The sequence below is a fragment of the Egretta garzetta genome, unplaced genomic scaffold, assembly GCF_000687185.1.
Source record: "Egretta garzetta isolate BGI_Z169 unplaced genomic scaffold, ASM68718v1 scaffold59, whole genome shotgun sequence".
Lineage (NCBI taxonomy): Eukaryota > Metazoa > Chordata > Aves > Pelecaniformes > Ardeidae > Egretta > Egretta garzetta.
In genome coordinates, this window is record NW_009267230.1 from 3,241,950 (window position 1) to 3,254,291 (window position 12,342).

The following is a 12,342-nucleotide window of genomic DNA, read 5'->3' on the forward strand; positions in this document are numbered from 1 at the left end:
GGCTTACCCCCACACGCTCATTTTTCCACCCAGTAACTGTCTTATTCCGTTCCTTATCAAGCAAAACTTCTTCTTTCAGCTGTTCATATACACTGCAGGGAAAAAAAACCCCTCCCTCTCACCTACAGACACAAAAAAAGGCAAGGAAATGGGAATACTATGTGGAAATAAGAGGAAAGAGGAAGTAGCAATGGGAGGATTTCTGCCAGGAGCATATTTGTACCCTGGAGAAAAGGATGCAGACAGGATCATATAGCCAAGAATCACTGGCAGGGACATACAGTCTTACTGCCTGGGAATGGTGTGGAAAAGGGAACACCGGGTATCACGAAGGCAAATAATTGCTGGCAGAATGAACTCAGGGAAAGGTTTAAATAGGTATGGTAGGGACAGCCAAATTCAAGGAGATGAGAGCTTTCAGCTGCTGTGCGGAGCCTGGGGCCAGGGAGGCTGCAGTGCAGGTGAACAGCCCTGTGCTGACAGTGCCCCCGCACCAGGGTACGGCCAGCTGCATCCATGCAGCATCAGCATTGCTTCAGTCAGGAAACCTGCCCATCTCAGAGCCAAACCAGGGAATGGATGCGGTTGGAACAGCTCCGAGAGCTTCATTTGGAACAGTTAAACAGACACAAATGGCCTTGCAAATACTAAAAGGTTTTCCCCCAAAGACCCAACGGGCTGGCTCGGAGCAGGGGCCTGAGACCAATTAGCTGTTTTACAAAACTCTTATTGAGTGATCCAGATACAGCTGCCTCTGCCACCACTGTCATTCCTTCAGGATTGTAACACTGTTTCATTTCTTTTTGGTGGAGGAGGACATGCTACGAGGAAAGAGAAGCGAGAGAATTTTATGCTTTTACCTGTCCCATAAAATCCGTGAAGAAGAGCATGTTGGACAGGAAAGCCATCCATCCAAAGAGGTGGCTCACACACAGATAGCGATAGTGGGATGGCATGCTTAAAAGTGTCTTCAAGAGTGATTTAAGGGTCATCCGCTTTTGATCCTAAAAGCAAGTATTTAACAATAACACTGTATTATTGCCCTGAGGGCTAATAAAAGAGCTGACAGCAAATGAAGAAGGCCTCAGCATCTTTTCAATTCTAAACTTCCCAAGGTCTTTACTTTTTGCTAGAAAGATTTGCTTGGGAACTGGAACGTCCTTCAACATATATTTCATTTGTAGAACCATTGCCTAAGAAAGTCATGTGAAAGATTCACAGAGGCTCTGAGAGAGCTGGGGTATATCAGTAAGGACGTATCATTTCTTGCTGTTATAAACAGTAGGATTACTACTTACTTGTAGAACCAAGTGGAAATTTTCTGCCAAAACAGATTTGGTGGAGTATCAAAAAAAAAAAAAAACCAAACCAAAACCAGAAACAAAAATAAGTTCTTTATGGGGACAATCAGCTTTACATCAAAAATTTATAGAGTCGCCACAGAAAAAAATTAAACTTAAAATACTTCCTGAGAATTAAAATGCATCAGTTGTGGAATACAGCACTTCTGAGACCTTGTTGCCATTCCCTGCTATGTGCTAAATTCCCTAGAAAACTTCACCTCTTCTGGCATATCATGAGATTTCCACTATATACTGTCCTGCCCTCCATCAAGCAAGAAAAGACTGTGATACCTCCCAGGAGATGCAGCACCACTCAAAATCCTAGCACCCAGAGAACGTGAGCTCCAGCACCTGAACACCTCATCCCATGGCAGAAATAACTCACATCAAAATCTGGTGCTGGTTAACAAATCTCACCAACAGGGAAACCCAAAATTTCTCACCACCTTCAATGCCCCACCTTATCTCCCTCCTCCTTGTCTGAGCCCTGTGCCCAAAAACTCTGTTTAAAGAAACGTTCATCAGATCATTTGTATCACTTGAAATTTTTTTAGTGCTGCAGGTATGCTTGATGTCAGACACTTGTGACACACAATTCTTACTGCTCTAAAGCTCCTGCACGGTTCTTTGCTTTTAAAGATAAAAAAAAGATATTATTTTATCTGTGCATGATGAAATGCTTCCAATTTACTCTAGTAATGTTTGGAAGCACCAGTGTTGGTAGAGATGGTAAGGGAAGCTCTATGGTCATGAAATGTGGGAGAAGTGTAAAAGTTATGTTAATTACTGGAAAGCTGAATTTTGTCTTCAATTTTCTCTAAGATAATGACATTTTTTCCTTCCTTCCTTCCTTCCTTCAGTATTTTACTTACTTTTCACAATTCTGCTTTCCTTTGAACAAGGTTATGCTGCAAGCTACTCTATAAATAATCACCACATATAAAGTTGGAAAATACTTTGCTCCAGTGGGAGGTTTTTAATCCTCATAGGAATGCCAAAATTCAAGTTGCTGGCTTTCACCTTGAACTGCATATTGTCCAAATCCCTTGGAATTTCTCTTGGCATCACTGTCTCTTTTAAACAGAATAAGCTTTCTAGTCTTCTACAGTTATGAAAACCAAGCAAAAAATTCCACATTGGTTCATTATTGTTATTTCAAGGATAATTACTATCTTTTGACTTAACTTATTTAATTTGTTCAACTCTTCCCCACAGTTCTTTAAAACAGCCTTTCCAATCAGAAGTGTTAACGTAAGGTCAGGGAACTACAAAGGACACTGCTGTTATTACAAACAGTAACTCGACCGCTAGATAGAAATGCTTGCTTTCTATTTAGATATTCTAGAGAGTGGAAATGGAAGCTGAAATGTTTAATGCACACATTCAATACACACCAACACACAAACCCCACACTAATTTAAACAAGGTGCTGAAGTTTGGTTCCATTTAAGCGCCTTACCCATCAAAAGCTCACAATACCCAATCATTTTCTCTATAAAATCACTGCAACTCAAGGCCTAAGATGATTTGTAAGGATAGAGAGGAATGGACATGACTTGGGTTTTACAGCAGTAGATCCTGAGAAATTTGGCACCAAACTAAAGAACAAAAGATGAATCACTTTGGATGTCTGCTCATACCATAACAGGTCAAATCTCATTAATACCCATGGTTGCTATTAGCATGTCAGAGCACAGTCCTTAATTTAAAAGATATAGGGCCATGATGCCTGCAGCAAAAAAAGAGACAGAAAAACAGGAAGCCAAACCATTTCTTCAAGGAAGCAATTACAATAATGAATGAACTCAGAAAACATGTGCCACAAGAGACAGACCACTAAGGCAGTGACTGTCTAGAATTTGTAGGTGTCCAGGCACATCAAAGAAGCATGAGACAGATCAAAGCCCTGTGAGCCTCTGACAGGCTGTCCAGTTAAAAATGCAGAGAGGAGGGCAATGGCACAAGCTCACCCACAGTGGATGCCAGAGCTTCACCTCGGGTGTCAGACGTTACTGATTCAGTGGAATTAGTTCTTGCCAAGGTAGAGGCTACCCCAATCCATAGTCTGCTCCCCTTGCTTTCACTGCATCTGCTCTCTCCTCTTTTTTTTGCCTTCCCTTCTTTAGAGCCCACATGGACCCAGCAGTCAGTGACACTCAGTGTCTCTGACAATTTGGAGGATGCTCAGGGTGAACAGTCCTGGTGAAGAATGCTGGCTGCTCCAGTTGGCCTGTGGTGGGGAAACAGGGAAGCATTGCAGCATGTGAGCCACATCACCCTGGCCAACTGTTGCTTTGCTGTCTGCCCCTCCCCATGCCTGTCCAGCATTCTCATCAGACAGCGTTCGTCTTTTATTCTACCTTTGTGTTGTGGTGTAATGTTTTTCTTTGGGTTAGGAATACCAAGCACTATTATAATACAAAAGATAAATAGTAGAAGATAACAAATACCTTTTGTTTGAGGCTTAAACATGAGTTTAAGTATAAGTTTCTAACATAACCATCTGCACATTCTCAGTATTTTTTACCTAGTTTATCAAGACCCGTATTGGTGATGGACACACGTAACACTGAGGGATCAGAAGTGATATGAAAACAGCAAGCAACTGTTTCATCACTTATTGTTATACTAGGAGCCAAACATATACACGAGCCTTTGCTTACCTAGGGTACCATGAGAGTGAAGTGAGGATTCCTAGCACTAAAAGTCACCAATGTAACAGTAAAAACTATTCTCTGTTCCCAAGACCATTCCAGAAATGTGCTTTCCAGATATTTTTCAGGTAGATTCTCCTTTTCCTAGTTGCCTCAGGTTGAAGCAATTGCTCACAAAAATGCAGCAGAAACAAAATGAGAGGCATGAATTGAAAGCACTCGCTATTCTCACCCACCTAAATGTTCTGCCAAAGATACAGCTACATCACTTCAGAATAAAACTAAAAATCTGGATTCGAGGTAGCATTGTTGTAGAAGTACCAATTTTAAAGACATCAGTACCATCAATAAATCCTCAATTAAATGCTGAGCAGCAGCATAACTGGAATGTGTACCAGCCCAGGGAACAAACACTGCATATGTACCATGTTTGTAAGTGTGTGGGCTTCAATGGGATCTACAGATCTATAGCAAAGATTAATGGTCTGTAGTCCTTGTCCACAACATGATGTTAATTCTGTCAGGACTGAAGGACAACGTACATCCTCTTGACAAAACTCACATGAGGAGGATATCAGGAGACTGACACAGAGCAGAAACCTGAGCCTGGTTTTCCCTCATCCCTGCCAATTGTTCAAAGCATCAGGACTAATCTGTCTCATCCCTCTTGCTGGAAATACTTTATAAATAAAAAGAGAGAAAAGCAAGCAGGGTTCCTTCTGGCCCTGTATCCTAGCAGCGGACTCTTTTTGCATGCGTGTGTGAGAGGGCTCCATTCCAAATACCCATCATTAGCTAATTAAAGGGTCTCCAAGGCTGGATCGATATGGGTTACACAACGATCTCGGCACTCACCTCTGTACGTGATGCAACAGCGCATTTCCCTGGTTTAGCTGCAGCCTTTATTTCAGTATATGTTGATTTTAAGTAACCGTTCTTGATTTCCTCCTCTATGGAGCAATATTTATAGGATTCAGTCACTTCCAACAAGAACTTTGTCTCTTCATTTTCGTATCGAAGTGGGACTTCGGGAATACTGCGCAGATGTACGGTAAGGCAGATTAGGAAAACTGAGGCTGTGAAGAAGAAAATCACCTGGAATTCCGATGCCAAGGAAAATCCTAGTACAGTTTGAGCCCAATCCATAGCACCTGTCAGGTAACCCAGCGCTCCTCCCAAACCTGGGGTAGGATAAAAGGAAAGAAAAAAAATCTACTGGCACCAATAAAATAAACAAACAGTATACAATACCCTCAACGTGTGATCCCCTCTGAATAATCCCCCTGAATAATCACTCTCCAGAAATTAATCACAAAAAATAGGAGTATTGGGCTAATCACATACGTGGGTAGTTACCAAAATATCTCTTGAAGAATCTCCTCAGCTCTGGTGGCTAGAGGTCTCCAAAAATGCCTGAACATATGGCAACATGGGCCTCCATCTCTTCTCTTGACTCTTTGAGGCTTTATTTTCTTTGAAACAGTGAGGAAGGTAAAATAAAATGCTACTGAAATTTATGGGGTTTTTAAAACTTTCCAAATATATTTTTTAATTATATCAAGACTACCTATAGTTTTGACTTTGTAGAATGTATTATATACAGCTGAATCTAAACAGAAATACTGTCTCCATATGAAATTTAAAAAAAAATAAAATAAACCCAAAAGCATTATTTTGCAGTTACCAAAATCCAAAATCCACTCAGAAAAGAAAACAAAAAGGATCGAATACAAATGTGCAATTCTGTTTACCAGTTTTCTCAGAAAGGTTAGAAAAAAAGGTAAAGTGAGAATCCTACCTTGTGCCTTGAAGTTAACAAGAACAGCATTTGGTCTGATTTTTAAAAAAATCTCTTCTTTTTGCTATTAGTGCGCAGAGGACGTGCACGCCATTACATGGTAGGGGAAGGTAGCTCTGGTAGGGGAAGAGGCTTTGTAGGGTCCTGACACCTTGTTAGCTGGTGGCTCTGCAGGACGTGGGAGTGAAGCAGGATCAAAGCATTTGAAGGACTTGGAAGTGGTTCTACTCTTTGACTTAGAATCATAGAATCACAGAATCATTTAGGTTGGTAAAGACCTTTAAGATCAACAGGTCCAACCATTAACCTAACCCTGCCATCCCACCACTAAACCATGGCCCTAAGCACCCCCGTCTACCTGTCTTTTAAATACCTTCAGGGATGGGGACTCGACCACTTCCCTGGGCAGCCCATTCCAATGCTTGACAACCCCTTCTGTGAAAAAATTCTTGCTAATGTCCAACCTAAACCTCCCCTGCTGGGGAGGCCATTTCCCCTCGTCCCATCACCCCTACCAGGGAGAAGAGGCCGGCCCCCACCTGGCTCCCCCCTCCTGTCAGGCAGTTGTAGAGGGCAATAAGGTCTCCCCTCAGCCTCCTCTTCTCCAGGCTGAACAAGGACAGGAGAGCTGAAGACAATGTATGGCAGAACCGTTCTGTCTAACAAAAAGTAACAGAGGTAACAGGACCTACATTTGCTTCACCTGCAAAACATGGGCCTTTGATTTCATTCTGGGCTTTCTGTACTTTTTTCCCTCTTGGGTCTGATTAAGGCTTTCCTTCATTGTGTCCTACTGCATTTTACAGGGGATTGTATCCTTGCTTGTTCTCATGAAAAATAACTAAGCTGTTAATAGCTTTTTGAAGAAAACCTACACTAAAAGTTTGCACAAAGTGAATGTTTGACATCTGAGAGGTTGTCTCCACACATTGTTTTGACAAAGAGCAATCGTGATATTGGAATGCAGTCTGAGTGTTGCGTGTTGGGTGTGTGCACTCGTGCTTCCACTTGTCTTGGTGGTCTTAAGTTACACAATTGCAAAGCTATTGAGTTCCATGTTCAAACCTTTAATTGACGACAAACTGCTGATATTTGGTATAAAAAGAAGGAACTAAATAGGGGAAGCAAAATAATATCTAAAACAGAAGCTAGAAGAGAAATGGGAAGATTGCTGACTGTGTCTAATAGGGATAGAACAAGGAAAGATAAATGTTATGTTGTAGGGAATAGATGTTAAGATTAGATTTTAGGAAAAACTGTCTAACAACAAGGCCAGTGAAGTGCGCGAGCAGACTCCCTTGGGAGGGCTGCAGAATCCCTATCAAGGGAGGATTTTAAGAAGAGGGCCAGGTAATTACCTATCAGGAAGGGCTGAGATACCAATGATCTTGCTATAGGGGGCACAGGGTGCTGGACCAAATAATGTCATCTGTTCCAGTCTTATTTGATGTGATGTGTCCCACATCCCTCTTCACAGCTCAGTACACAACTGAATCAGCTAAACCTGTAGCTCAAATATGGAAATCAAGCTTTTTTAATATCATCCAAGGAAAAACTGCAAACAGAGTTCCACTGAAGGCAAGGATATACATAGTCGCTCCCCTCTCTGTTCAGACAAGTGACTGCTAAAAATTTCCTCTGTCAGTTTCTACTGGATAATTCTGATTTTGTTCATATGTGGCTTTAAAGTTCCCTTATAATCTGTGTTCCTGGACACAGCTATTTCATATGTCCACAGTCGGCCTCTTGTTAATAGTTACTATACCTCCCTCCTCAGCTAGAGCACCTGCCACTGAATCTATGCGCCTCTGCTCTTGGTGCAGCCCAGTAGCCACAAAAATCTGCATCGACGCAGACTGCGTGACTTCTCATCTAGTCCGCTTTTTGTCTGGCCCTTTCATGGTGGCTGCTCGCAGACACGGCTGAAGATCCTCCCGATTCCCATTGCAGGGACACAGGCTTATGTGTCTTCCCTGTGCGTTTTTCTCCACACAGGGCTTGCGTAGTACAGGTTTCCTTCTGTTCAGAAGGCTCCTTCTGTAACTCAGCAACATTTCCAACATGTATAAAGCCAAATGCTGCTCTTCATTTGCAAGAGCCTGGACCGAGCCACTTGGACTTATTTTGTGGAAGTTGTGAAGCTCTGAATTTTACAAAGAACTCCCATTTCCATACAGGAAAGCAGCACACATTGGAGCACTGCCTAAGTATGCAAAGCAAGTATACTAGTTTGTGCCACTCTTGCTCTACGTCACATGCTGAAACAAAAGTTATTTTTATGTGCTATGGCAAGGAAATGAGTTACATCCCTTAAATTTTTGTTTCACCAAAATCTTGAAAAAAATCAGAACAAGCTGAATAAACACTACTTCACTTTTTAAAATAATTAATTGCTTACTTAAAATCATGGCTATTGTGCTGTAAATATTTATGCCTGCAGCCTTCTGCAGCAGAATTCCTGTAGCAGCAATCACAAGTTGCTGTTCTCTGGAGTAGTGAAAACCCAGCAACAAAAGACTCGTGACTGAAGCGCGGGATCAGATGATCAGTTCATTCAAGATTAGAAGCACAGTAAGAAAAAAATCCATGCAATTACCTTCTCCTCCTTCGAGAGGTAGGGAGGAAAGGGAGGGATCTGAGTACCTGTTAAGAGGGCGTGGTAATGCAGACCCTTCTCTTTATCCTGGTGAGAGCAGACATCAAATAAATATGCTTTGATGGGGCCATCAATAAAATCAGCCGCAAAATCAAAAAGCACTACTCCCAGCATGGTAATGACTATTGCCCACGTCCGCCGATTGTTTCTCTCACCGATGAAAGCTACAAAAAGAAAAACACCCTCATTCTGACAGCAACAGTGCCATGTTCTGCAAAACCACATTTTATCTTTCCTTGATACCTCCAAATCTAAACAATGCTTGGTTAGGCAAGAGAGAGCAAGTGATACCAGAATCACATCAGGGAAGCGGGGTAACCGAGTCTGTGTAGCGCTGAGCTTAGGTTGACTTAACTGCCTCGAGTCCACACACGCTCGGGACGCTCCAGGCTCCACAATTGAGAGCATCACTAGCCTTAGCTATCCCTTCGCACCTCCGTGGTGTGCTCTGGTAGCCTAACACACATGCATTTTGTAGTACTTTTTTTTTGTCTTATTCTATTTGTCCCACCCTTGCATTGTTTTACATAATCAAGAGTTGACTGTGACATCTCTTTTTGGTCAAATGAATATGAGGATATTCAACACCAGTGATATCCAGGAAGAGAGAATAAATCAGTCCACGCAAATGCACACCTCCCCGCTCTCCCAAGTCATAATGACGGCAACAACTTTCCACCTAGACTTTAAGAAGTTGTATCTCAAGCTGAAATAGAAGAGTATCTAGGGATGTCACTCCTGTTTGATTTTGCATATTCCAGGTGCAACAGGATTTCCAAGGAGTTACGAATTTCTATTATCCACCAGCATCACACAGTCCCCCAGTCAAGCCTGTGCTGCAATAATTGAAGATACATATTTTGAATGCTAGTCCATCTAAAAGAGGGATTAACAGATAGTCAGTTTGGATGCGTATTACGTCACACAAACAATATTGATCACTTAACTTCCCAAGGTAGATTTTAGTCTGTAAAAAGTTCTCTGGGCCTAAGCAGTGCTTTACTTGTATGAACTGATCAGGCAACCACACCAGCATGCAACACACTGCAATCACATGCAGAAACTACAGAACGCTCCGTACGGGCTACATAGCATGCAGGATTGAAGGTACAGGAAGATTTCAGTGTTCCCCAGTTCCTTCAGTGCAGCTGAGTAATGCGGCACCCAGCTGTAAGAGTCCATTTTAGCAGGGAGAAGAGGAACCCCTCTTTTCTTTCTGATTCAAAAGGCCGGGGTGAGTTTTGTCCATCAGGCACAGAGTAGACCCCTCACTCACCTGAGATCATCACGTCCCCATTGAGGTACAGAGCCATGCCTAACAGCATTATGATGCCCAGACCCAGAATGTAAGGTCGCCGCCGGCCCCAGCTGCAGGTGCAGTGGTCGCTGGCCGAACCTGCCACGGGCTGCAGCATGAAGCCCAGGACGGGGCTGATGAGCCACACCAGGCTGTAGAGGTGCTTGGGCAGCCCTACGCTCAGCAGCACCGGCGTGACAAAGGCGGCCTCCACGGCGTAGCAGAACTCCCGTCCGAACATTGCCATGCTGTGCATGACCAGCCTTCCCACCGCTCGCTTCTTCGGCACCACTGCTCCAGTTCTTGTCAAGGATTGCAGCAGAGCCTCCGCCTTCTCTCTGCTGCTGTCCATGTCGACCTTGGCCACCTCAGGAGGGGGTGGAAGAGCCCCGTGGAAACCCTCGTTTGTTAAGGTCATTGCTCTGGCTATGCGCGGCGCTCCAGCGAGTCGGTGCTGCCTGCCCCGGCTGACATGGAGCCCAGATCATATGCCGGGTGGGATCGGTCTGCGCTGGGGGAGGGACTCACATACTTTCATGGCTCTGCGATCACAAGTTATGAAAGGAAGGGGGTGGGGAAGCCTGTGTTAACGTTAGCAGATCTGAGCTCTTGGGTGTCTGCAAAGCTCCCAACTATCTACAACTAAAGAACTACTGTTTAAGCTCAAAACACACATATAACAGGAACATAACATCACATGGGCGAGGCGCAGGATTAGCCTGACACAAAGCCATTCCTCTTGTTGCTGCAAGACGGCGGTGGTACCAAGAAACCAGAGCCCTCATCTTTCTGTTCAGCAAACAACACGAGCACCAGAGTGCTGATTTCCTGACGATCGGGGGAAAAAGAATCTATAACACAGATCCAGAAAAGGACTCCAAATGCACTTCATGAAGATAAGTAAGTCAACCTACCTATTGCCCTAGAGTGTTAGTGGCAGATAAAAAGTTTGACAGAAGTCTGTCAAGCAGCGGCTGGTGAATATTTTTATATACCAGCTGTATGCCACCCTCAATACAACTGATTATCTTCTTGGTTTGTGAAAAACAAAGGATATCAGGATCACTTAGGATTTTTTTTAAAGCAGTCTTACCTGCCAAGAGAAAGCCTTAAAAAAATCTGTAGTGACATACCAAAACTGTACCTTTCAGGTTAGCCACCTGGGTGAGGCAGCTGATTCAACCTGTGCTGAACCATAGAATCATGGAACAGTTTGGGTTGGATGGGACCTTTAGAGGTCATCTAGCCCAACCCCCCTGCAGGGAGCAGGGACATTGCTCACTGGATCAGGTTTCTCAGAGCCCCGTCCAACCTGGCCTTGAATGTTTCCAGGGATGGGGCCTCCACTACCTCTCTGGGCAGCCTGTTCCAGTGTTTCATCACCCTCAACTCTTCCTTACATCTACTTTAAATCTATCCTCTTTCAGTTTAAAGCCATTACCCCTTGTCCTATTGCAACAAGCCCTGATGAAAAGTCTGTCCCAAACTTTCCTATAGGCTCCCTTTAAGTACTGAAAGGCCACAATAAGGTGTCCCCAGGCCGAACAACCCCAGCTCTCTCAGCCTGTCCTCATAGGAGAGGGGCTCCAGCCCTCGGATTGTCTTTGTGGCCCTCCTCTAGACCCACTCTAACAGATCCACGTCTGTCCTGTGCTGAGGACCCCAGAGCTGGACACAGGACTGCAGGAGGTGTCTCACCAGAGTGGAGCAGGGGGGTAGAGTCACCTCCCTTGACCTGCTGGCCACGCTGCTTTGGATGCAGCCCAGGAGATCGTTGGGCTTCTGGGCTGCCAGTGCGCATTGCTGACTCACGTCCAGCTTTTCATCCACCAGCACCCCCAAGTCCTTCTCGGCAGGGCTGCTCTCAATCCCTTCATCCCCCAGCCTGGACTGATACCAGAGGTTGCCCTGACCCAGGTGCAGGGCCTTGCACTTGGCCTTGTTGAACCTCATGAGGTTCACATGGGCCCACTTCTTGAGCTTGTCCAGGTCCCTCTGCATGGCATCCCATCCCTCAGGCGTGTCAACCGCATCCCTCAGCTTGGTGTTGTCTGCAAACTTGCTGAGGGTGCACTCGATCCCACTCTCTATGTCACTGATGAAGATATTAAACAGTACTGGTTCCAGTACAGACCCCTGAGGTTAACTGCTTCTATTAGGTTTGCATGGCCAGGTCTTGGTAGCAGTGAAGGTTACAGGGGTGGCTTCTGTGAGAAGCTGCCAGAAGCTTCCCTTATGTCTGATAGAGCCAATACCAGCTGGCTCCAAGATGGACCCACCGCTGGCCAAGGGAAGGTGGTAGCACCTCTGAGATAATATGTTTAAGGAGGTGAAAAGAAAAACCCTGCACAACTGCAGCTGAAGAGAGGTATGAGAATATGTGAGAGGAATAACTCTGCAGACACCAAGGTCAGTGAAGAAGGATGGGGAAGGAGGCGCTCCAGGCACCACAGCAGAGATTCCCTTGCAGTCCATAGTGGAGACCATGGTGAGGCAGGCTGTCCCCTGCAGCCCATGGAGGCCCACGGTGGAGCAGATCTCCACCTGCAGCCTGTGGAGGGCCCCATGCCGGAGCAGGGGCTTGCCCCAAGGAG

General features: G+C 44.6%; 1 protein-coding gene across 1 annotated transcript in view; it reads right to left on the reverse strand.

The window, feature by feature from the left end:
- SLC45A2 (solute carrier family 45 member 2) overlaps positions 1-10,166 on the reverse strand; it is a 14,843-nt gene extending 4,677 nt beyond the window's left edge. Inside the window, exons 1-4 of the mRNA XM_009647298.2 lie at positions 9,728-10,166; positions 8,439-8,615; positions 4,853-5,178; positions 861-1,004 (exon numbers count right to left, since the gene is read on the reverse strand). Coding sequence (XP_009645593.1) covers positions 861-1,004; positions 4,853-5,178; positions 8,439-8,615; positions 9,728-10,166 — 1,086 coding nt within the window. The remainder of the gene's footprint in view (positions 1-860; positions 1,005-4,852; positions 5,179-8,438; positions 8,616-9,727) is intronic.
- Positions 10,167-12,342: the final 2,176 nt, after the last annotated feature.